Consider the following 26,189-nt stretch of genomic DNA (forward strand, 5'->3'; position numbering starts at 1 on the left):
TATGAAATAGTTTTGAATATTTCTGTATGTTCCTGTATAAATGGAGTTAGGCTAAGAAAGTAAACAGTGACGCTCTGACCCTACAAGAACTAGAAAGCAAGTATGGAAGAGGATGAGAAGCAAGTTATACAACTGTGTATTCATAGACTGAGGCAAGGGCTGCTGTTTTCAGTGATGCACAGTACCCAGCTTTCTAATCTTGTCATCTTGTCTAGAAAATATTAGTGCAGCATAATGTATTGTTTGTTTGTTTAAGTAGGGGATTCTATACAAAGTAGCCACTTCCCATCACTTCAGATAACTGATACTGTTAAGATACTGTCCTCACAGAACTGAAGTAATTTTGGGACTAAACCCTGTTTTGTTTTGGTTAATGAACCACATATTAAATGAGCGTTTATATACATAAGAGAGAGATCTCATATATACACATTTTCAGTTTGCTGATTATTTTTTTTCTCTTAATCGTTAATCATCACTGCTTTCACTTGTATCAGATACCAGACAAGCTGGGAGGACATCCAGTGTTTGGGTAATTGGAGTCCAGATAATTGACTCTACTGTAGTTCATAGTGACTTTTGAGACTGTTTTTGGCCTACCTTCCTTATGTCTCATACATGCTATTGAGCTGTCATCTCTTACTACTGCACTGCCAAGAGTGATGTCCAATTTTTGTTGTCCATTTGGAGGAGCAACCTGTACAAATCTACAAAACTATTGGATTATCATTTGAATGTTTCCTTAAAAATTACCTGTGCTGTTGTTTAGGTATCTAATGTACAGTGACCACTGCTTGTTACACCAATCACAGTTGACTCTCTGATTCTTGTGTCTGTCTCTATTCACCTGTTTTCCTTTGTCTTTATTTGGAAGTTAAGAGCTTTTTCGTGTTTGTTTTTATTGGGCCTAAAACAGTTGAGCCCTGATCCTCAATTGGGGCCCATTGTTGCTGCCACAATATAAATAAGTAATAAGTGAGGACCTGAGCCATAGATTATTAAACTAAAAAGAAGGATACTAGTTCACTGCAGTGGGCTTGGATCTGACTGTCTCAATGAAGCATAGAGCCATGCACTTCAATTATGGAGTTAAAAAGATACTCTGAGGAACTGTTGTGTTTAAATATTACTTATTTACCTTTTCTGATGAGGAAGAAGTCCTTGAAATAGCATTTAAGGGGTAGATAGACCCTATGACAACCCTTTGCAGAGTGGTGGGTTTTCCTTGAATGAGACAGCCTATGGAACATGCAATATATGTTCATTCAAAGGCAGTGCATTAATGCATATGGCAAAGGGGCAAAGTAAGGTTTGGATAGACGGTCTGAATTTTATTAATTTGAACTTTTGAGTACTACTTTAGTGGTCTTGTTTAAATGAATTAATACTTCTCAGTCACTTAAAAATATTTACATGGATTTTGGAGCTCATCAAACAACAGAATTAGGTTGGACCTATATACTTCAGGTTTCATTATTGCAGTAATTTTAATAAGGGTTCATATTTTACTTTCCAGGTTTGTCTAGATCTTTTATTTTCCTATTTCTTGCTCTAGAAATTTGTGCTATACAAATGCAGGAAATACTTTTTGTCATCTAATTATTATATTAGCTTGCCTGAGCAAATTTTGAAGCTGAAGTATTTTGGTCTTTTGTTAAATTCTGGGTAATGAGAAAACAGTGATTTTTGATGTTTAACTCAGTGTAGAAAGTCATGGGTGGTAGTTGCTAGGGGCCAGCCTAAGGTAAGAAATTTTATCAACCCTTAGTTAAGTAGTTATTTTTCCATCCTTTCAACATGTAAATTGCAATGTTTCCAACAGATCGCCTGTAAGCAGCTTACAGATTCGCTATGATCAGTTGGGGAACAGTAGTGTGGAAAACTTGCCCCCGGTAGCTGCCAGCATAGAACAGCTTTTGGAGCGGCAGTGGAGTGAAGGACAACAGTTTTTATTAGAGCAGGGCACCCCAAGTGACAGTAAGTATTTACATTTTCTCATATTACTGTTTTGTTGTTGGACAGCATTATGAATAAACTGTCACTCAGTGGTTGTCTAAGATTTTATAATGACTTGTTTTTCATTTTATGCTGCATATATTACCTCTGCATATATTATTCACCTAAGCTCTGATGCAGCACTTTCCTTCAATTTCCAAGCACTTCATGAAAGAGGTCAGTATCATTATCCCCATGTTATAGATGGTGGCTCTGAGGCACAGAGGAAGTGACATACCCAAGATTACCCAGCAGGTCATTTGCGAGGAAATTAGCCCAAGTCTTTCAAATTCCAGGCCTATGCTCTACTTACTAGGCCATACTGCCATGAATGTTAAACACTTGGTTATTGTAAAGGCAAAACTCAGTTCTGCTTCATATTATGGGATGCCAGGTGACAAATGGAGACATTTCTTTCAGAGGCTTATTTCTTATACTTTAAATGTAAGCTACCCACTTCCATTGTTGTGAGAAACAATGGAATATTTTACAAAGATTGTGCAGGCCCCCTGCATCACCTTTGTATTTCTTTTATATTTTACATTTCTTAGGAAATTCACATTTTGAGTTAATGATTGTGTTTTCAAGAGTTGTTGGACAAAATGAAATAGCTGAAAAATAAAAGATGACAAAGATTAAATGAAAAAATAGATTTTAATTGACGTTATTAATAAACAGTAATAGATCAACATCATCAGATTTGATTAAATAGTTTTAGATCAAATTATTTTTATACTGTATCATTTGTGTGTGTAGTTTATTGAACAATTTATTCGTTGTGGTGATGGTTAGTGAAGTGCCATCTCGTTGGTAATTTTATGAATGGTACCCTGACAAAAATGCTAATTGTGAGGAAATTCATGCAGGGATAATCCTTTAAACATGATAGCTGGAGGACAGGTTTAGCTAAGTCTTATTGCATCTCATTTGGGCACACTGAGGGTTCCTTTGTATGTTCTTGAAGAGGAGGGATAAAAGCTAAATCCTTGGGAAATTACCAGATGTGCCTATACCAGTAGACTTATGTCTGTAGTAGGCCCAGAGGTCATGTTAAACAAATATCATTTAGAATTAAAAAGTGGCTGTCCCTGTGGCAGTACAACCATGCTCTAGGACTATTTGGGACAGCCAAGTTCTGAAACAAAATCAGAATTTAAGGAAATGTTCATGGTAGAAGCTGGGCCTGCTCAGAAGATGATGCGCTTTATTGGCAAAGCAGGGGTGGTAACTGCGGTGCTCATATAGTGCTCCCTGCTGGGTGATCTATAGATTGACACAGAAAGCAACTGGAAGATATGGCCTCCAGCAAGGTGCGTGTTGATTCAAAAGCAATAAAAGAAATGGGGTAAAAGTTTTTCATTGATTATATAAATTTGCAATTTAGTTGACTTTGTCAACTAATAATGCTTTCAAAAACCTATTAAGAAAAGTGTGTGAAAAAAAGTTTTCTATTGTCTGCATAACAGAGCAGTCCCTTTTTCACATAATTTCCTTAAAAAAAAATACCAACAAAACATTATTAGTTCATTGCATAAAAGCAATATGTTTCAGGCCTTTTACTGTTTTGAGAGTTGTAGTTGAACTCTATAACCCACGCAGAATAGACAATTCACAGCTACTCTGCTGACTTGTCTGTCATTAAAGGAATCTTGTTTTTACTTTTGCTTCAAAGACCAAGTTAGCAGAAAACATATTGAAATAAAATTTGCTCAAAATGAACACAAAACGTGATGGTGAACTGTCTATGCAGAAGCAACAATGCACCCAGTGGAAAAACAGCAATTGTCAAACTGTGACCTTTTTGCTATATATATCCATATTTTAAACTGTGTGTGTCTGGCTTCAGAAGGGAAGAGTTGACTATATATGAGTATGTGTTTTCATTAATTAGTTGGGTAGATTTTTACTGTTAAATAAGCTCTGTTAATGGTCAGTATTGATTGAATGTGTAACTAGTGATCTGAAGAATATAACCACTGTTGAAAATGTTAGCACATTTATGGAATACTCTTGCAATAAAGAAAAATACCATAAATGTGGCTACAAGTGATTATAATTATTAGTTGTTGTCTAGTTTTAGGAATGCTGAAGTCATTACACCAACTTCAAGTTGAAAATAGACGGCTAGAGGAACAGATTAAAAGTCTAACTGCAAAAAAGGAGCGACTTCAGCTACTAAATGCACAGCTTTCAGTTCCCTTTCCAACAATAACTTCAAACCCCAGCCCATCTCATCAAGGGCATACGTTTCCAGCACAAGCTGGTAAGTAGAGAAGAATGTTTTCCAAAGTGCTTTCCCAAAGTAACCAGAAGGTAGGGTTACCATACAGCTGGGTTTTCCCAGACATGTCCTCTTCTTTGGCCCCCCATGCTGTGTCCGGGCCAGTTCTTAAAATTAGAGCAAATGTCCAGGTTTTTTGCTGTTCCTCTGTTCTCCTGGGCTGGCTGCTTGCGCCTGGGAGCAGTGGGCAACGTGATCGGCTGTTGAGGGTCACATGCTCCCCGCGCAGGCCCTGGCAAGGCAGGTAGAGAGACTGTGTGTGTGCATGCTGCTTGGACAACAGTGCTGGGGGTGCGGAGGAAGGGGTTGCAGGACAGGAGTGAGGGGTACCGGTGGGGCAGGGGGCTGCAGGGCTGGGGGGGAAAGGGGCTGTGGGTTGGGAGTAAGGGAGGGTGCTGGGGAAGCAGGGGTTTAGGAGAGAGAGGCAGGGCATGGGCATATCACTGTCGTGTCCCCCCCCCGTGTCCTCTTTTTTTGCTGCTGAAAATATGGTAATCCTTGGTGATTTTTCTGAAAGATCTGTTTTATTCCTGTTGGTCATGAATGGGAAAGAAGTATATGTATATGAAAAGGACAGAGTTATTATAATTTTTGCATGTTTTAATTATCTTTAGTATATAGTATGCATATATATGAAAATCAATTAAGATATTTTTGTTGGAGAAAAAATGGCAAGTTTATATTGGACTGGGGGATTTATCAAGCAGGGTAGAGAAAAGCTTTACTTGTATATTCATTGTACATTTTGCAGAAGCCAGAAAAGGCTACATTTTTTTCTTATGCTTTGAACACATCAATTGCCTTTTCATTAGTCAGTTAATAAATATTTTACTTGGAATTGTGATTAATGTAAAGTTTTGGGGTTTTTCTTAGTTTTATGTAGTGTATGTGTGTGTGTTCTACATCAATGTTCTCTTGAAATAAATCATTCTGAAAATGTTAAAAGTATTAACATGTAAGATGTAGGAAATTAACAACATTTTTTTAATGATTACTTCAGCACCTAGCACTGATTCCTTGAACAGCAGTAAGAGTCCTCATCTGGGAAACAGTTTTTTACCTGACAATTCCCTTCCTGTATTAAATCAGGTAATTTTAAAAAAAAATTGTTGTGTTTTCTAGACTTGTTATAAATTAACTTTATCTTTGAATTCTGGTGCTGTTTTTGTCTTTGAAATTCTATGCCACTGAGGGGCTTTTTGTTTGTTTTTACATTAAGGAGATAACCTCCAGCGGACAAAGCACCAGCAGTTCATCAGCCCTTTCCACTCCACCACCTGCTGGGCAAAGTCCAGCTCAGCAAGCCTCAGGAGTCACAGGAGTTCAACAGGTCAATGGTGTGACGGTGGGGGCACTAGCTAGTGGTATGCAGACTGTAACATCCACCATTCCTGCAGTGCCTGGTGTGGGTGGAATAATTGGAGCTTTGCCAGGTAACCAGCTGGCAATCAATGGAATTGTAGGGGCTTTAAATGGGGTAATTCAGACCCCTGCCACAATTGCTCAAAACCCGTCTCCTCTTACTCATGCAACTGTGCCACCTAACGTAGCGCATCCTCTGCCAACAACACTCAATAACAGGTAAGAATTTTACTAAAATACAATTTCTGTTTCTTACTCATGATGTATATTGTGTTGCAATATTAACTTATTTTAAACATTAAGTTACTTTATTTAGTGTTTGGTTTAACTGGTGTTTTTTCTGAATTGATTCCTGTGGAGGTTCTATATAAGACAAATTCTACAAGTGGAAAAAATTAATTACAGCATGCCCATAGATGATAATGTTTTAAAATTAGTAGTATTTTTTTTAAATGAAACAATTCTGCCATCCAAGTTTTCAGGCTTTATTGAGAATATCGGCGAAGGTCCATCTGTTTCTTAAATTTATTTTTGCTTCTACATGTCCTTTGGTCATTTTCATTAATGCATTGGAATGGACCTGAATAGGTCACTCACAAGAAATAGCCTTGGTTCCGTTGTACTGTTATTTCAGTAGTTGTAAAGCAACATTAATAATACTTGGTAGTTTTGGAGTGATGTTGTAGCTATGACGGTCCAGGAAATATGCAAGAGACAAGGATTTTTGTGTGTGACATCTTTTATTGAACCAACTACATGGTTGGAATAGGCTAAAACAAGCTTTAGAATGCAATACATCTTTCTTCCAGTTTCTGCATTATACATTATATGTCTAAAAGTTGCATTACATTGAAGAATATTTAGTTTACAAAAACATATACTCAACATTGGGAAAGAACAAATGTATAGTTGTGCATACAATCTTAATTTCCCCCCCTTTATACATCTACCCTGTACTTTAAATGAGGCAGGGATCTTGTGGAAAATGGCAAGTAGTCATATGAGAAGACTGCACTATAATGCAGCAGCATTAAGGTTGCAAGGACAGCCATATAAATCTTTAATTTCCCAACTACTAAGTGCTAGAAGTTCTTTTAAAATAAGGTTATATATATCGTAAGGGTTTTTAAATGGGTTGGAGGCCGGGATGGAGGGGAACGAACAAGCAGTGAATTCTGTAGCAATCCCTCCCCCAACCCTTTCATAAAAAAACCTTCCTCAAAAAACATCAAGAATAGCCCAGACTGCTACCACTTGGGCTATAGAACTAGTTACATTAATTGCCAGTACTGGACACCTGTTAACCCAGATGGAGGTGGGGGAAAATTGGAGAAATTGCAGACAGAACTGAGCCTGGTCCAGCTGATTCTCTCTTACTGTCCCTTTACTATGAAATTGTGGGAGCTCCAACCCAGAAAGGGTGCCCTCAAAAAGACTTTTGGCTTTGGGAGGGAAGCCAAGCTCTGTCATCTTCACACCCACATTCCTAGCCCTGCTCTGATAGCTCCTAAATATTCCCAGTAAATGTCATCGCTGCCTATGGCTGCTGCAGTGAGGGATATAAGCCCAGCATGTGTGTGCACTTTTGTATTCCATTATTATTTTGACATATAAAATATTCTCAGGAATAACAATAAGAGAAGAGTTATAGCTATTTTTAACCATCTGTATTCCATAAAAATTTAATAAAATTTTGTGGGACAAAGGAAAGACATTTTCTTAGTTCAGGAGCATGCCCCTTATTGAATATCAAAGGTCTGCTGAGAGCTTCCCAAAGAAAATGATCCTTTCATGGGATTTGTTAAATAATCTAAATACAGAGATTCTTACCAGCTTCCTCTGTAATGATCCCCACTCTACCCCAAATATACAGATGGTGTCAAAATGTTTCTGTGTTTTCCTCTACAGGAGGAGCATTAAACGTATACAGTCTGCAGGCCAGATCCGGCCCTCACAGCTGGGTCATCCAGCCCGCAGACTTTTTCCTCAACTCTGGCTGCAATGGGGGACTTTCCCTAGCAGCACCATGGTTTGTTTCTGCGGCTGTAGCCAAGTTGTTGGTTGAGAGTCATGGTGCTGGAGCCCCCTCAGCCCTGCAGGATGAAGTCTGGCACTGTGACTGGCAGCCAGCAGCAACCAGGTGTCTGCAGTATCAGGCTTTTTCCTGTGGTGCTGCTGGGGTTCCAGAGCTACGGTTCTCACCCAGGCACGTGTTTGCTGCTGTGGGTAGAAACTGTGGTGCTGTTGGTTCCAGTGCTGTAGCTCTTGCCTGGGGCTTGTCTGCCACCACAGGGTTTAGCAGCATCTTTTACTGGCAAGGCTGCCAAGGACCCAGGTGAGAGCAGTGGCACTGTAGCCCTAGTAGTACTGTAGGAAAGAAGCCCAATGCAGTGGCTTATTCCTGTGGCAGCAGCCAGAATGCTGGGTCTCTTCCCATTGGGTCCTGGAGTGGGTGCCACATTCACTGAATCTGACATGGGGAAGAAAGGGGACATGGGCCTGATATGGCCTGCTGGACTGGCCCCATGCCATTCATTCAGCCTGTAGACTGGTCCTGTACCACTAATCCGGCCTGCAGGACCAGACAAGTTTGATACCTCTTCTATATAACTTTTCAAGGATCTTGCCATTTTAATTCTGACTATTTGGCTGCAAAAACTCATTTATTCTTTCCCCGTATCTTACCTTAAATACTGTAACCTACTCCTCTGTGGTCTAATACATCACCCATTAGAGTGCATTCAGAATTCTATTTCACAAATTATTTTCCTTGCCCACCCATCTAACCACTTCCTAATATCCAACCTAAATTTTTGCTTGCTGTGGTTTGAGACCATTGCTTCTAATCCTGTTGCCTACAGGCACAGAGAATCATCTATCTCCATCCTCTCTATAATCAAATATTTGAAGACTGTTGTCAAATCCTGTTGTCAAGTTAGTCTTCTCTCTTCCAGACTAAATAATTTTAGTCCTTTCAGCCTTTTCACATTTAAGTCATGTCTCCCAGACTTCTAATCACTTAACTGGTTATTACATGCTTTCGTTTATCTTACGCTTCTGGGCTTTGCTGGTCTTCACATGGGGCTGTAAGGAATTTTTTCCATCCTTTGTACATGTATCAAGTTTTTTTGCGTGCGTTAGAAGCATTTAGTGTTGGCTGCAGCCAGTTCTGGGGATTTTCACTTGGCTGTGGTAACGTTTCTGCTGGGACTTAAAACCTGGAGGTTCCTGGATTAAGGGCCTTGCTTCTCCACACAGACCTATCATCACATTCGAGATCAGGAGGGAATTTTACTTCAATGTTAGATTGGTATTGATTTGGAGAGTTTTTGCCTTCTTCTGCAGTATGCCCATACCCCTGGGTATTGGCCTTCTCCTTAACTCTCTTGCTGGGCCTAATAGTTGTGCCAGAAAGTTGTTTGTGAAGTTTTTAAGAATAGCTTAGAGAAACACTTGTCTAGGATGATTTGATAGGGATTCTGCCTTAGGCAGGGGGTTGGACTAGATGACCTCATGAGGTCACTTCCAGCCTTATTTTTTTGTGACTCAATGAATCATTTTTGTTCATTTCTGCTGGACTCTTTCCAATCCTTTCTTCTCTTTCTTGAAGTGCAGGGTACAAAACTGGACATAGTACTCCAGGTGAACACCACCAGGGCCAAATAGTGTGGAAGGATCTTTTCCCTTGATTTTCAAGTGGCACTCCTGTTAATACAGTCCAGGATGTTATTGTCTTTTTGCAACAAGAGCATGCTGTTGAGTCATATTCAGCTTATGGTCCCCAGTAACCACCAGGTCCTTTTCTGCAGAGTTGCATCCTAGCCAGTCATTTATCCAGTTTGTATGCATGCATGCTTTTACCCCATCCTAAATGCAGTTATCCGTATTGAATTTCAGTTTATTTGATGTCGGACCATTTCTCCAGTTTATCCAGGTCATTCTGACTCCTGATCCTGTATGCCACAGTGTTTGCAACTCCATCCACCTTTGTGTTATTTGTAAATTCACTAAGTGTGCACTCCACCCCATTCTTCAAATCATTAATAAACATTTCACAGATTTCATAGACGTTAGGGCTGGGAGCTCAGAAGATCGAGTCCAGCCCCCTGCCCCAGGGGCAGGAAGTCAGCTAGGGTCAAAGGATCCCAGCAAGATAAGCGTCCAAACATTTCTTAAAAGTGTCCACAGTAAGTGCTTCCTCCACTTCTGGAGGGAGTCTATTCCAGGTCTTGGGGGCTCAGACAGTAAAGAAGTTTTTCCTTATGTCCAGCCTAAAATGGTCTTGAAGTTTATGACCTTGTCATGCCTTGGGGTGCTCTGGTGAACAGGTGTTCCCCCACATCTTGATGTACACCCCCTAAATACTTACAGGCTGCCACCAGGTCACCCCTGAGCCTGCACTTTTCCAGGCTGAAGAGTCCCATGGCTCTCAGCCTCTCTTCATAAGGCCTGTTCTCAATCCCTCTGATCATGCTCCTCTGGAATCTCAAGCTTTTCCACATCCTTTTTAAATTGTGGATCCCAGAATTGGATGCAGTATTCCAGTTGCGGCCTCACCAAGGCTGAGTACAGCAGGAGGATGACATCCTGAGATTAGCTTCAGAAACATCTGTGGATGCAAGCTAGCATTTTGTTTGCTTTACCAGCTGTGACATTGCATTGGTGGCTTATGTTCATCTCGTGGTCAGTCATGACCCCCAAGTCCCTTTTGGCCATGGTGCTAGTGAGCATAGCGAGCCTATAAGCATGATGCAGGTTTTTTCCCCCGAGGTGGAGTACCTTGCATTTATCCATGTTGAATATCATCAGGTTTTTATCTGCCCACTAAGCCTATCAAGGTCAGCCTGGATTACCAGCCTATCCTCGGGTGTGGACTCTCTACCCCAAAGATTGGTGTCATTGGCCAACTTAACCAGTCTGCTTCTGACACCAGTGTCCACATCATCAATAAAGATGTTGAAGAGTACAGGTCCAAGGATGGAGCTTTGGGGGGATACAGCTGCTCATGGAGCGCCATGATCATTCACTTCCGTGAATATACAAAACATTGCAAGACCCAGGACAGATCCTTGGGGAACCCTATTTGATATCTCACCCCAATTGGATCTTGAGCCATTGATGACTACTTGTTGAACCCAGTGATGCAATCAGTTGTATATCCACTTTCATTTAGACTGTATTTCCTTATCTTACTAATGAGAATGTTGTGAGAGACAGTGTCAAAAGCTTTGCTAAAGTGAAGGTACATCCCCTGCTCCTCCCTCCCATCCCAAACCTGTCACCTAGTCATAGAAGTCCCCTCTATCAAGTCCCCTCTATCTCCTCTTCTCTAGACTAAATAAGCCCAGTTCCCTCAGTCTTTCCTCATAAGTCATGTACCCCAACCCCCTCAACGTTTTTGTTGCCTTCCACTGGACTCTCTCCAGTTTGTTCACATCCTTTCTATAGTGGGGGGGCTCAAAACTGGACACAGTACTCTAGATGTGGCCTCACCAGTGCTGAACAGAGGGGAATAATCACTTCTCTTGACCTGCTGGCAACATACCTACCAATGCAGCCCAGTATGCCCTTAGCCCTCTTGGCAACAAGGGCACACTGTTGGCCCATATTCAGGTTATTGTCCACTGTAACCCCCAGGTCCTTTTCTGCGGAGCTGCTGCTTAGCCAGTTGGTCCCAAACCTGTACGAGTGGATGGCATTGTTTCATCCTAAGTGCAAGATTTTGCACTTGTCCTTGTTGAGCCTCATGAGATTTCTTTTGGCCCAGTCCTCCAGTTTGAATGCTAACCATACCCTCCATCATATCTATTACTCCCCCAAGCTTAGTGTCATTTGTAAACTTGCTGAGAGTGCACTCTATGCCATCTTCCAGGTCGTTGATGAAGACATTGTACAAAACCAGCCCCGGGACTGACGCCTGGGGCACTCCACTTGATACTACCTGCCAACTAGACTTTGAGCCATTGATTATTACTCTGTAAGCATGATACTCCAGTCAGTTTTCTGTCCACCTTACAGTCCATTCATCTAGCCCATACTTCCTTAGCTTGCCTGAGAGAAGGTTGTGGGACACCTTACTTAAAGCCTTTACAGAGCCAGTTGTCTATCATAGAGTGCAATCAGGTTGGTCAGGCATGACTTTCCCCTGGTGAATCCATGCTGACTGTTCCTAATCACCTTGTTCTCCAAGTGCTTAGAAATGGATTCCTTGAGGATCTCCTCCATGATTTTTCCAGGGACTGAAGTGAGGCTGACTGGTTCCCTGGATCCTCCTTTTTCCTTTTTTGAAATATGGAAACTGTTTGCCCTTTTCCAATCATCAGGGGCCTTTCCTGATCAAAGATGATGGCCGATGGCTCTGCAATTGCATCAGCCAACTCTCTCAGCACCCTCGGGTGCATCCCATCCAGCCGCATGGACTTGTACATGCCCAGCTTTTCTAGGTAATCCCTAACCTGTTCTTTTACCACTGAGGGCTGGTCAACTCCTCCCCAAACTGTGCTGTCCAGTGCAGTAGTCTGGGAGCTGACCTTGCCTGTGAAGACAGGTAAAAAAAGGCATTGAGCACTTCAGCCTTTTCTGCATCCTCTGTCACTAAGTTGCCTCCCCCATTCAGTAAGAGACCCACACTTTCCCTGATCTTTCTCTTGCTACCAACATACTCATAGAAATGCGTCTTGTTACTCTTCACATCCCTTGCTAGCTGCAACTCTAATTGTGCTTTGGCTTTCCTTACTTCATCCCTGCATGCCTGAGCAATGCTCTTATATTCTTCCAAGTTTCAACTTTTTATAACCTTCCTTTTTGTGATTTAGTTTACTAAAGAGTTCCCAGTTGAGCCAAGTTGGTTTTCTGCCATACTTGTTAGTCTTGCTGCACATTGGGATGGTTTGTTCCTGCAAGTCTCAGTAAGTCTTCTTTCCATTACAGCCAGCTGTCTTGGACTCCTTTCTCCCTCAGTCTGGCTTCCCAGGGTGAGTTTCCCTGAGTGCATCAAAGTCTACTTTTATGAAGTCCAGGGTCCTTACTCTGCTGCTCTCCATCCTTCCTTTCCTCAGGATCCTTAACTCAGTTGTCTTGTCACTGCTGCCAAAGTTGACATCCGCTACTACATTCCCCACCAGTTCTTCCCTGTTTGTGAGCAGCAGGTCAAGAAGAGCATGGACCCTATTTGGCTGCTCCAGCACTTGCACCAGGAAGTTGTCCCCAGTACTCTCCAAAAACTACCTGGGTTGCCTGTGCACTGCTGTACTGCCCTCCCAGCAGATGTCAGGGTGATTGAAGTCCCCCATGAGAATCAGGGCCTGTGATCAGGGAAAATTCTGGTAGCTGTTTTAAGAAAGCCTTGTCCACCACTTTCTCCTGGTCTGGTGGTCTATAGTAGACCCCCACCATGACATCACCCTTGTTGCTTTCCCCTCTGACCCTAACTCACAGACTCTCAACAAGCCAATCTCCAGCTTCGTACTGGAGCTCTGAGCAGTCATATGGCTCTTTTACATAAAGTGCAACTCCTCTTCTCCCCTGTCCTTCCTGAACAGTTTGTACCCATCCATGACAGTGCTCCAGTCATGCGAGCTATCTCACCAAGTCTCTGAATTTCAATCATATAGTTCCATGATTGTGCAAGGACTTCCAATTCTTCCTGCTTGTTTCCCAGGCTCCATGCATTTGTGTATGGGTACCTGAGGTAACTAGTTGATTGCCCTGATTTCTCAGGAAGTATGAGAGCACCTGCCCTGTTTCCCTTTCCTGCTTGCTCTTCATCCAGGTCTCCCGCTTCCCCACTTACCTCAGGGCTCTGGACTCCATCTCCCGGCAAACCTAGTTTAAAGCCCTCCTCCATCATCATCTTGTGTCCTTGTCATAAACTTGATGTTTTTCCAGAATTGTGCACAAGCAATGGCTCTTTCCATTGCTGCAATGAAGTCCTCCTTTGTACAGGTCTCATCAATGAGTCAGTAAACAAACAGATGCTCTATAGTCTGTACTTCACTGCACTCACATGTATTCATGTAATTAGATTAGCCCCATTTGATCATATTTGTTTTTGATCTTCCAGTTTGCATGTGCAAGCAATTTAGGCATCACCTTGTTGGCCAGTCTAGATCAGGCACTCTGGGAAGGTTCTCCTAGGGTTCCAGGTCTACTGCAGAGCACCTGAGTGTGCATAACCTTTCCTTCCATAACCTCAGTCATGCTCTGTGTGCCATTATGTACAACTACACAAGACTGGTCACAAAACTCTTTTGTGCTTTAAGCCATTTAGTTATTTCTGTGACCATAATGCCTGGGGTCTTCCATATGCCATGATCTTTCTTTTTGGCTCACTATATTTCTTCTGATATCAGGTGATGCAATGCCAGCCAGTAAGTACAAATTATCTTTTAGTGTTGGTTTTGGACATCCTGTTATTTCATGACAGCTGTCATTTAGAACTAGGTCTAGTTTCCTGGCATGAACTAATGATTCCCATACTAGACATGCATACTCTGCAGGGGTTCATAATGCAACTGGGTCTGCTCCTCACTGCTGTATGATCTTTCCTGGTATTGTGGCCAGACTGACCAGTCTGTTATTCTTGAACCTTTCTTCACTCATTGTTAAAGATGGGCACTATATTTCCCCTTTTCCAGTCATCTAGGACCTTATCTAACCTCTAAAAATTCTCTAAGATGATAGCCAGTGACTCTGAAATTACCTCAGCCAATTCCTTCATAATTCCTTCATTACGCTAGGGTGTATCTCATCTGGCCCTGCAGACTTGAAATCATCCAGCTTCTCTAAGTAATCCCCAACCTGTTCTTCCACAGCTGTAAGATGCTTATCATTTTTCCTATCTTTACTGCAAACTGCACTTATCATCTGGTAGCCAACCTTATACATGAAGACTGAAGTAAAAACAAAGCATTAAATAATTCAGCCTTTTCTGCATTGTCTGTGTCTAGACTGCCTTTTGCATTCAGTTAGGGACCTATATTTTCCTTGGTCTTCTTCTTTGGCTGTATGTATAGAATCCTTTATTGACTTTTATACAGCGTGGATAAAAATCAGTGAATTAAAAAAAACCAGATTTTTTATTTAAATGGTTTTTTTTATTTAACCATATTTTAATTTTTTTAAATACTTTAAAAAAACACCCCTAGATAAAGATAGCTTTAATTTAAGATATGTTGAAGCTCAAAGCTATTGCCATGGAATAGGATTTACAACTTCTAATTATATACTATTTGAGAGAATATATTCATGTAACCTTTTTAGAAAAGTTTTATAAATAGGTCACAACAGGCCACAGACTATATTAGAGGTTCCTCTGTAGATTAGTAAAGATTAAAGAAAACCACTCTACCCAGTGAGACTCAGTGCTCAGTCTAGAAGATCCCATTAGACATCTTGGTGATACTTAGTTTCAGCTCTCAAACTGCATTTGTGTCTCCAGAGATAACAGACCTGATTACCTACCCATCAGCCCTATTGTTTCGCTGCAAGTCTGTGTACACAGAGTCAAGCCCTTACCTCTCCCTAAAAGTTCAAAGTTTTAAGAAGTTAAATGAATAGAGGATTGCTGGGGGTGGAGTAGATTTGGGCAAGGAGGAGGAGCCTGGAGATAAATGCAAGGAGGGAGGGGCAATAGAAACAAAAGAAAAACATTTTGAGCAGAGTATTCTGGAAGTCTTGAAGGATAAGTTTCTGACTATAGCTTCTCCATAGATTTGAGATCTAGAGAGGGAATAGTACGGTAGAAGGGAAAACCTGCCATGGCAGCAGACTTGCCAGGCCATAGAAGAGAAAAGAAATCAAAGATGCAAAGAATTCTAGAAGGAAGTGAAGAAAGCCCCAAGCTAATAATATATGGCTGCAGAGTTCATTTGATGTCTTCCTAATACAGCATGGCAAAAATCCCCAAATATGCATGATTAATCTAGTGAATTGGAGATAGTTCACCTCCCAGTGACTTCACAAGTATTTGCTTCATTTATCTTTGATAAATAAAATAACCAAATCATAATTCAGTTTTCTGTAATTGCAAAATTAATCTGAAAAAAATCAAAATAAATCACTCCTTTAAAATGTACAGTGTGTACCTTCTAAACATGGAACCTACCTCTATCTCTCAGTTGTGAATAATACGTATTAAGGTTATATCAAACAAGAACACACTTTATAGAAAACAAGGATTAAATCAATGATCATGATAAATAAATCATGATTTAAATGAAATCCATCCTGCTTTTATATCCCTTGCCAGTTGCATTTCAAATCAGGCCTTGATCTTCCTAATTTTCTCCTTGCACATTTGTGTGATGCTCTTCTGCTGTTCCTTAACAATATGGCCAAGTTCCCAGTTTTTGTAGGATTTCCTTTTGAGTTTCAGCTAATTGAAGAGTTTGTTGTTTAGCCAGGCTGGTCTCCTGCTGCACTCCCCATTCTTTCATTGAGCTAGAGAGTTTGCTTCTATACGCTTATTAAGGACCCTTAAAGTAGGCAGCTGTTCTGGACTTCTTTTTCCCTCAAATTTGCCTCCCAAGGGATCTTATGTACCAGTTCCTTGACTTTATTAAAAAGCCTCCTTTTTTGAAGGCCAGTGTTTCTGTGGCACTCTCCTTTCTTCCTTCCTTTAGGGTCTTGATTCCTATCATTTTGTGGTCACTGTCTCCCAAGCTGTCTTTCCAATGCATGTTCTCAAAAAAAAATTACTCCTTATTTGTGAGCAACATGTCGAGAAGAGCTTCCCCTTTAATTGGTCTCTCCAATACCTGTACCAAAACGTTTTACCTAACATTCTTCAAGAATGTGCTGGGCTGCTTGTGCGCTGCTTTCCAGCAGATGTGCCCTATAAAAAGCAGGTCTTACAATTTGGTTGATTGTTTAAAGAAAGCCTCATCCACCTCTTCCTCCTGGTTTGGTCACAGTGGCTGGGTAACAGTGGCATCAACTTTGCTCTTCTGCCCTCTGACCTTTACCCAAATGCTTTCAAGAGGCCTAACTTCTACTTCATGTTGCACCTGAGAACATGTGCACTTACCATCCTTAGTGACCAAGAGGTAAAATGCTTGGAAAAGAAAAAGGATCATTCCTTTTCTTTCTATCAGTTAGAGGAGTTTTCAGGACAGGGAGGTTCAAATTAAGCAGAACCCTACGCTGTTTACTCAAATCCAAGACAAGGTCTTCTTCCCCGCCCCCCCCCCCCCGTTAATTTGTGGGAGAGCCCCTTGTTTTGGATATGAGTATGGGGGGAGGGGCAGGTAGCTGCTGTGGCTCTGGTGCCAACCCACAGGTGCCAAAGCTGCTGTTGCTGCCTTGCCACTCCACCATCTCCCTCATGCAGCCTCTGCTCCAATGCTTACTCTTTAGCTGTAGCAGGCTTTGGCCCTCCTCCAACCTGGAGCATGGAAAACATGCTTACTCAAGCTTTATCTTGCTCCATAGTATGTGATGCAATGGCAGCAGCCCTGGAGCCCAGCCCTGCTACCACACTGGGCTCGGGATGAGCAAACATGTACTCTATGCCCTGGTCTGGAGTGGGGCCAGAGCCGGAGGGTAAGTAGTGTGGAGGGCAGGTAGAGGAGCAGAGGCTGGGGTGGTAAAGTCGTCAGGCAGCAGGGGGGAGGGCAGGTGCTGGGGTGTGTAGGCATGGTGGGACAAATAAGGGGGCAAGTGATGCGGGCACAGAGACAAGGGGTGGGGGTTGGGGCTGATTGACCTATCCCCCATTGATTTTCCACCACCTGCCCCCCCTGCCATTGCTTTCCCTGCCACAGTCTATGGATTTCAGAAAACTGTTCAATATTTAGATCCTAGGCCTGGAAAATTGTAAAAAAAGTATACATTTTCCATGTATAGAATCTAATTATTGGAGGATTGTCCTAAATTCAGTCAACTTGGATTTGGGTGAGTTTGGTAATTAGCAAGAAGCTAAGAAGGATTCAATTCCAACCATTCTGGAAACACCAAGGCGTTCCAGAACCAAGGAAAGCACCATTAAGAATCCCAAGAAACAATTTCCTGGCAGTTTGGAGGGAGAAGCTTGTCTTCTCCACCTTTGGTTATTTCTGGATATTTTAGGTCTCTAGCATTAGGTGACTGGTGTATTTTTTTCAGCCTTAGGCCTGAGCAGGTGAGTAGGACAGAGGGAAAGTTGGCAAGAAATTTTAGGGAGAAGTGTGAAATGAATATATAAAGCACATATGGACACATGATGTAGGGGAAATAGATAATGGGGGGATGGAGAGAAAAATCAGAAAGGAAAAAGAAGGAATACTAGTAGCAAGAGGCAGACAAATTAAGATACTTTGAAGACCTTTGTTAAACCATCAATTAAAATGTTACAGTCTGAAATAAAGAAGATGCAAGGGTTTTATTTCTCTTATTTCAAAGGTTGTTGCTCTGGGGGGAATGTTTACAGTATAGGAATTTTTCTACCTTGGCTAGTAGAGGTCAGATACATTTCTGTCTTGTTTATTAAATGTTTATTAAATAATTATTAAGTGTGTTACTGTACTGCCGAAATGCTGGAGACATGGACCAGAGCACATTATGCTAGGCATTGTTAGAAGACAGAGGCTGGGTACAAACATTCATTTCTAGTGATGAAAAGTTTGCACTTGCCCCCTGCATGCCCCCTCCTCCCATCCTCCTGCCACTCAGCTGAGCAGCAGGGGGGAAAGGTGAAGGAGAAGGGGGACAGTGCTGCTTCCTGCACTTGGCTTCCAGTGCCTGGGAGCCTAGCAAAGGGAGCAGCAGGACAAAGTCTCTGCCTGGTTCATACACCAGGAGCTCTGATGTGAGAAGCACACAGGGGGCTGCACTACTCTGTGAAAGGCTCCCAGCAGCCAAGCAGAAAGGTTAGTAGTACATCTGCCTGCCTCTCACACAGGGAACTCTGATACAAGAAATAGGCAAGGAGCAGCTAGCGGCTGCTTCTCCCCTCTTGGTTTACAGGACTGGAGAAAGCAGCTGCCTCCCATTTTCTTCTCCAGACCAGTGACCCTTCCTCCCTGCTCCACTCCAATCTGGTTCCCAGGAAGAGTTAAGCCAGGGAAAACTGGGCAGACATTCAGTCTCTAGGGAAAACTCTTCCAGGAGTGATTTAACCATAGTTCCCAGATTATTTTCTCCCAGAGTGGCCATTTTTGCTCTGAAAAAAACCAACAACTTGAATACCTGCACATCTTTGGTTTTCACTGGGAGAACAGTTATTTTCCCAGTAGAAACTGAATGTCTGTATGTGGCCAGAATCAAAGCATGCATGTCCCAACAGTGAAAGCCAAGAGATGATAGATACAGGGAAGAGAGAGGAATACAAGGAAACAATAATACAACACTAGTTACTGTTGGTAGCTTAGGGTCCTGGCAAGTCAGTAGTCTATATTTTTTGTAGCTCTTGAAGCAAAGAAGAATTTTAAGGAGGATAAGGTTTACAGTACTGAAGGGGCTACCTATGCAAAACCATGAAGTTCCTTGTTTGAATATTTAACAAAGTGTTTCTAGAGACTTGTTATGGGCTGATAGGGGGCAGGAATTGACATTTCAGTAGTAAATGAGGGATATGTTGTGAAAACTCTGGAAGGTGAAGACAGATGGCTTAAAGCGGCTGATGTTTGATGTGGTGGAGGAGGAGCAAATATAGAGAGATTCAGAGCAGTGGTCCAGTAAAACGAGCTTTTTGGCAGAATTCTGAATGGGTAAGAGCAAGGCAGAACTGCATTTGTCAAGGCCAAAGAAAAGGGCATTGCAGTGATTGAGAAGTGAGATCCATCTGTGTGAATGCCTAGGAAAGATGTTACACAGGAAGAATTTAAAGGATTCAGATGCTTCCTGCATCTGAGGACCTACACTGAATATAAGCCTGAGTTGTAGGCATAGGGTGGTGTTGCAGTTGAGTGAACGGGAAAAGAGGTGCAGGAGAAGGAGGGCTTAGGGTGGATGATTAGCAGCTTTGTTTCAATATGTTGATTCTCAGAGATGTGCCAGGATTTTAATTTGGGTACATGACACCAGAAATAGAGATCTGCAACTTCAGTGTGTCAGCCTTAAGATTGTCATCATTCAAACAGTTGAATTCATGTTTGCAGATTAAATAAATCCAAGAGAAAATGTAGAATAGTCAGAAATAGATCAAGGTTAGGACTGTAATGCCACTACAGAAAATGGTGGAAGAATGAGGAGAAAGGGGGAGGGAGAGGAAAAAGAAGACTTTTTTGGTTAATTTTGGAAATGTCCAGGTATATATTAGCACTATATGGATGTGGTATGCACACAGGAAATAACTGCTCATTTTTTGTTCATCAGGGCAGCAGTTCCCAATCTGTAGTATGGGTACAACCTGTCAGTGGTACTTGTTAACAGATTTATTATAATTTCTTTATATGACAAAAATTTGCCAGTGGTACTTGATGTTGAACTGAAAAATTTGCTGGTGGTACTTAAGGCTGTATCATTTTAAATTGGTGGTGTGAAATCTGTCAGAGTTAGGGAACTGCTGCATTAGGGTATCTAGTGGTATTTAATCACTATATTGAATAGCAAGAGTGTATTTATACAAGATGGTATATGTGGTTTTTGATTTTTAATTTTGAGGAAAAGGTGATGTAAAAATTTCCAAGGCCCTTATTAGTCAAATAAACTAGTGTTACATTGCAGAAACTAAGAGATTGGTCATTACTTTGCAGTGCCTCTGGACTAGGGTTACTTCCTGACCAACAGAGACAACTTCTGCTCCATCAGCAGCACCAGCAATTTCAGCAGTTATTGAATACTCAACAGCTCACATCAGTATGTTTTATAATTAGTTATTTTTGTATGTTATTGTTTCTATAGTATAGTCTTCCTCCTTGAGTTAATGCAAATGTGAGAAGTGGGTGTAGCAACCTGGTTATATTATGGTTTGAAAAATTCAGTTTCAAAAAATCTTTCATTACTAAGTTGTCAGCACCTTTTTATGCTATGGACAATCTGCTCATTGTAAATAATGCTTTATTCTAACAAGTTATATATGCCATTTTGCACTGTTTGGAAATGCTGTGCTGTTTGCATTGGCAGTAGCATGATTTGCATACTTGGACAAATATATTTAAGATACTTTTTCAATAAAAAATATTAATGTCTGGATCCTCTCTTGAAGTGGCTTGTCCTGGCTAACAGGTCTAGCAAAACTTTGTTTGCTGACTTCAGGAAAATTGTAATAGATTTTCTGTTCCATCTCAGCAATTCTATAAAGCCTCACCAGTGCAACCCAGGTTACATAGATTTCATAAAATTGTAGTTGCACTGTATAAAAACTGGGGTTGGCTAGGACCTGGAAAAGAGTGATCATTTATTGAATTTACTGTTGATTAGCTTTTTTCTCCCCCCACCTCCCCTTGTCCTATCCAAGGAACAGCATCAGGCCCTTCTCTATCAACTCGTACAGCAACAGCATCACCAACACCAACACCATCAGTCTGAAGTACAACTGCAGATACCAGGAGCAACCCAGATACCCATAAATAACTTGCTTTCAGGCACTCAGGCATCACCTCTTCATACAGCTACTACCAACCCATTTCTTACAATTCATGGAGATAATACAGCTCAAAAAGTGACGGTAAGTGTGTTTATACCTGTAATGACATTTTCAGTGAGATAATTAAGGGGACATTGTTTCAGATTCAGAGGCAAGTCCTACGAAAATCCAGGGGGAGTTTGAACTTAATGCAACTTTCACCTTATTCTGGCCCTAAAGGATTTAAGTTATTTGGGCTGCTTTATGTTGTCACCTGCTTGCCATGGGAACTGCTGGCCTGGGTAAAACCAGTAGTCCACCTAGCCCACTTATCCTTCCTCTAACAGTGGCCAGTACCAGAGAGGCATATGAGATAATTTGAGAAACTCTGTAGTGGGCCTGTGAGTCATCTAGGTATTAACGTAAGGAAGCCCCATAAAGCTGTGCAAAGAACTGAGACAGGTTCACTAATCAAACTAAGGTATAGGTTAACCAAAAGACCAGTTACACAGACAAACACAGATTTGTTACTTTTTTCTATTACTCAACTCAAGAACCCGGGTTTGCCTGTGTTTCATTTGGATTTGACAAACAGACCTGAAATGAATAAACTGCAATGTGAGGGGAAGGGGATCAAAGAAACTTCAGTTGACATGTTGCATTTGCCAGAGCTTTGCCATGGGGGAATGCTCCATGGCATTATCATTGTATCTTTTTCTTCAGTAATATCATGATCTATATGTTTTGTTTTGCTCTGGAAGTTCGCACCCTCTTCAAGGCCCTAAGTGGGAAAGGGGGGCTACAGCCATTTCACAGTGGTGTTTGCTGCTCTAATTTTCATTTAGGAATTTAAAGTATTTCATTCTGTATATTTAAGATATGTAAAATTTCCCGATCTTAAAAAAATAGAGCTGTCTTAGGAAATAAAATTAGTGTTTCTGGTATAACACATCTACTGATTTAGCATTTTCCTAGTCTCTAATACTGGTGTTGGTTCTTGTACTCAACAAAATTTCTCTCATTTTTCTCTCACACCCACACAAAAAGAAAATGTTGAGTAGGCAACACCAACATTGTTTACAGATGCGTTAATTTTGCTTCTTTTTTTCTTAATTAAGGAAAAATTAAAATGGCCAGCTTTGACTTTCTCCAAATGAGACATTTTCACTCAGACCTTTTGGTTAGAAATATCTTTATTTCCCTTAAAAATAGTATCAAGAACATTTTTTTAGCTTTATTTTTTTTTAACTATACATATTTTTTGTGGTGCAAGATTTCTGAGTTCATGGATGGAATTGTTCCGACATAGTGAAAAGACCTTTCTTACCCTCTCTCCATGAGAACGAGAGCATCAGGGCACACAGGGACCTTTCTGGACTCCTCTCTGGGACCAGAGAGCTCAGCAGCCTTAGAGAGAAGCAGAATCGGAGCCTGAGAACTATTTCCAAGTGGTAGTTTTGGAAAGTCACACAAGTGTCCTTCAAATATAACTCCTTTTGAATTGGTTCTTCTTCTTCCCCAAGTTTTGTTTCTAGGTGTGTGCGACTGTTCTTTTCTAGAAAACAAATGTTTTGCTGGAGTCATGGGGGAAAAAAAAAGAAATATTCTAAGTAGTTCTTTAACACGACTGTATGATCTCACTTTCTGTATGTCCATAGTTTATCGCAGCTGTGTCTTTTCACTTATGTGTAGATGACACAGAGTTTAGCAAAACTGAAGTAATGGTCAGTTTTAAAGGTACTCCTTTTTTTTTCTTACCACAGAGGATTAATGATAAAACTGGACCAGTTGCACCAGAGAAGAGTTGACATTTGAGAAATATTTGAGAACTGCGTACCATGCTGTTAAAGCACTTCATCTGGCTGCTAACCGCAGTCTTACTTTCTGCAGATGCAAAGATGCAAGCTAACTGCACAGCAAAAGATTAATCTTCACAAGGACATTGTTGTAAGGCTTTGATTTACTTTCTTGTTGCACTGAAAGGAAACTTCTTTTCCAGATTTCACAGACTAAACCATTATTGCAAACCATAATTAATTTGTCAATTTGACAACATTAAATGCAACAGATTCAACCATGGAAAAATTATCTGTGGTGCTCATCTTATATTTTTGTTATAAATTGGAGAGCTAGTAAATTGAAAAACACCTATTCCAGTCACATTTTACTTGGGTTTGAAGTTGTCTTAAGCAAAACCAAAAAACCCTTAACCCAGCCCACCTAATCTTTTGCTGCAGCTGCAATATGCTTTCAGACCCAGGTTGTAATGGTTGTCTGGACTGCCTATTAGTTGTTTTTCTTTTCTAAATATGTTTTAAAATTTGACTTGTGATGCAAAGGATATAGTTCTGAACTTTTTACTTCATCAAATTCTATTGACCCATAATGGGAATTCTGCCAGAGTAAGTTTCAAGATGGAGTCCAAAGGTTGTTAACTTTGGTTTGGGTTTTTGGAGTTCTGCGGTTGCTGGAGAAACTAAATCGATTAAAACAAACAAACAAACAAAAAAACCCTTGCCAGATCAAAAGGCCAATCTGGAAAATAGCAGATGTATATGGCCTAAACTAAGTGCCTGTTGCTACCTCCATTTTGTTTAAATGGCTGCAGACAGCTGATCATGCACTAGACAACTCCTTATAAGCAGCAGGAATATTTGATATTGCACCAGCAGCCTTCCCCATTGTTCTGCCTTTATTGGAAGTGTTTTTGCCACTGTAGATAGCTCAGGCAAATTGTTTACCTGGGTCACTTCCACTAATAACTTACCAAAAAAGTATGTAGTTAACATTTTCCACTGAAATTTCAGTGCTTAAACGGGTGAATTTGTTTTAGAACACTTTCATCTAGGACAGTTGGTCTCATGGCATGACTATGCAGTATGGCAGAGTATAAGTTAAAATTGGAGTAATGACCATTAATTTGTATTTAGAAAAGTGAATTATTAGTGGAAAAGACCCAGCTGTAATTAGACCTCCACTGTGTATTTAATTGGAAGAACATGTTAATTCTGCAATATGTCTCTTGGTTAAACATTGCACAGTTCTTACCTCATTTCTGTAAATAAAGTTTTGTGAATCTGTTTTGTATTGTGAAGAATTCATAAGAAAACATTGATATTTTGATTTGTAATATTTCTAATTAGTACATTTAATTGAAAAAGTAAAAATAATTTATTTTTATATGTTTTGGGGAATTTTAAAAATTATCACAAATCACTTTTGTAGATACTTTACAAAAGTAAATCAGTGTGGTTTATTTTACTTATTTAACCCACTGATTAATATTCTGTAACAATTTGTACAAATGGTAAAATGGAAATGTGCTGTTATTTTGCCTAGATGTAAAATTCCAAGTGTATGAAAAGATATGTACAAAGCTTTTGTTAATAAATTTTAATAATGTTTATAGTTGTACATGTCACTGCTGTGAGAGGGATTCTTGTTAAAACCTGTGGGACATTCTTTTTCCTTTCAGTTCAGTTCATATACCATGATTGGCAGGATTTTAGTATTTGTTGTAACTGTAATAATCAGACATCAAATTATACTAAATTTGTTTACAACAACCAGTTTCTTAATGTTTCCTTTCCTCTTTTTTATTCTGTTTTTATAAGACACCTTTTGCTGTAATATGTAACCATATCTATCATAAAAAGCAAAGCAGTATTTTTTGCTTACCAAACCTCATCTCAGGTCACCATTTTAGAGACTGCCCTCTAAAGCCACAGTCAAGGTAAGAATTCTCTGTGCACAACCCCTTAGATACATGGCCATGCCAGTTACTGGAATGAGGAAACCCTTGTTTTAATAGCCAGATTTCATTTTGAAGCAACTTACAGAGAGTTGCTCAGAGATGAGGTGGGCTCTGGGCAGTATCTTAGTGGTAGTGTTCTTGTTTTATCACCACTAAGGTACTGGGTTTGAGACCTGTGCTTAACAAATACATGTAAATGGCACTATACATCTACATGGATTTAGATAGATAATACTACAAACAAAGCATAGTTATAGAGGGATCAGTGTTAGAATAGTAGGAGGTTTCAAACGGGGTTCCACAGGGTCTGTTCTGGATTCTATGCTATTTGACATTTTGGGTAATAACTGGATGCTAGAATTGAGGCCTTTCTGTTCAGGTTTGCAGAAGACATGAAACTGGGAAGGACTGCTAGCACTTCTGAAGATAGGATTAGAATTCAGACAGATCAAGGATTAGGAGCAAAGGTTGACAGAACTGAACACGTGCAATTTAGAGAAAAGACGGCAGAGAGAAACACAGTAGTATTCAAAAATTTGATAGGCTACCATAAAGAACAGAAAGGACAGTTGATACCTAAAGAAGCAACCACAGCCCCTACTGCCACAAGCAGCTCCTCCAGGGACTCGCAACCAAGTCCAGAACACCTGACTGGGTGGCCCCTCCCACCAGCCCTGGCAGCATGCGAGAAGCAGGGGGTCACGCTGCGTTGACGAGCACAATTTTGTCTGCATGTTGTCTGCCTAACCACCACAGAGCATGCTATTTTATTAGAAAGACCGTGTGAAAATCTGCTAGGAAATACATGTGAATTCTCAAAACCAAGCTGTTGCTCCTCTTTGGGCTTTGCACCCATGGCATAAGTGTGCTACTACCACCATTACCTCAGTTTTCTGTCAACAGCAGAATCCCAGAATGTGGGACAGTGAGGAAGAGGGGACAAAATATGGGGTGCATACGGACGACATGTCTTCAGCACCTTCAGTTACTGTGGTTAAGTAACATTTTTTCCTTTGAGCATATTGTCTAGATGTACATCCTGTCAACCCCCAGGAATAGTAGTGAGATTTGTTGGAGTTCTTGTGAAAAAGATCCCTGAAAAGCGGGATGGGGAAGGAGGATTGGAAACAAGTACCCAGCTCTGCTGGATATTGTAGCCAGCTGAGATGGTCAGTAGGACCCATGGTGTGCACCCAAGTATATGCATGAAGAGAACCAAGTGGTTCCCAAAGGTGGTGGGGTTGGCACTCGGATTTCAAGAGGCAGCTCACACCTCTCAACAAAAAAGGACTGCTTTATAAGCCAACTGGGCT

General features: G+C 40.8%; 1 protein-coding gene across 7 annotated transcripts in view; it reads left to right on the top strand.

Annotated features, from left to right (window-relative positions):
- The window catches only part of MLLT10 (MLLT10 histone lysine methyltransferase DOT1L cofactor), a 260,813-nt gene extending 236,287 nt beyond the window's left edge, over window positions 1-24,526 (top strand). For 6 of the 7 annotated variants that reach the window (XM_090047298.1, XM_090047299.1, XM_090047302.1 and 3 more), the window contains 7 exons: window positions 1,823-1,977; window positions 4,070-4,258; window positions 5,277-5,365; window positions 5,496-5,857; window positions 20,311-20,413; window positions 21,015-21,224; window positions 22,886-24,526. In XM_090047298.1, coding sequence (XP_089903424.1) covers window positions 1,823-1,977; window positions 4,070-4,258; window positions 5,277-5,365; window positions 5,496-5,857; window positions 20,311-20,413; window positions 21,015-21,224; window positions 22,886-22,930 — 1,153 coding nt within the window. In that variant the 3' untranslated portion in view covers window positions 22,931-24,526. Of the gene's footprint in view, window positions 1-1,822; window positions 1,978-4,069; window positions 4,259-5,276; window positions 5,366-5,495; window positions 5,858-20,310; window positions 20,414-21,014; window positions 21,225-22,859 lie in introns of all 7 variants that reach the window. The other variant, XM_090047304.1, reaches the window with a different exon arrangement.
- Window positions 24,527-26,189: the final 1,663 nt, after the last annotated feature.

This window comes from Crocodylus siamensis, chromosome 5 (genome assembly GCF_052110815.1).
Source record: "Crocodylus siamensis isolate JL-2025a chromosome 5, ASM5211081v1, whole genome shotgun sequence".
In the NCBI taxonomy this organism is placed as follows: Eukaryota; Metazoa; Chordata; order Crocodylia; family Crocodylidae; genus Crocodylus; species Crocodylus siamensis.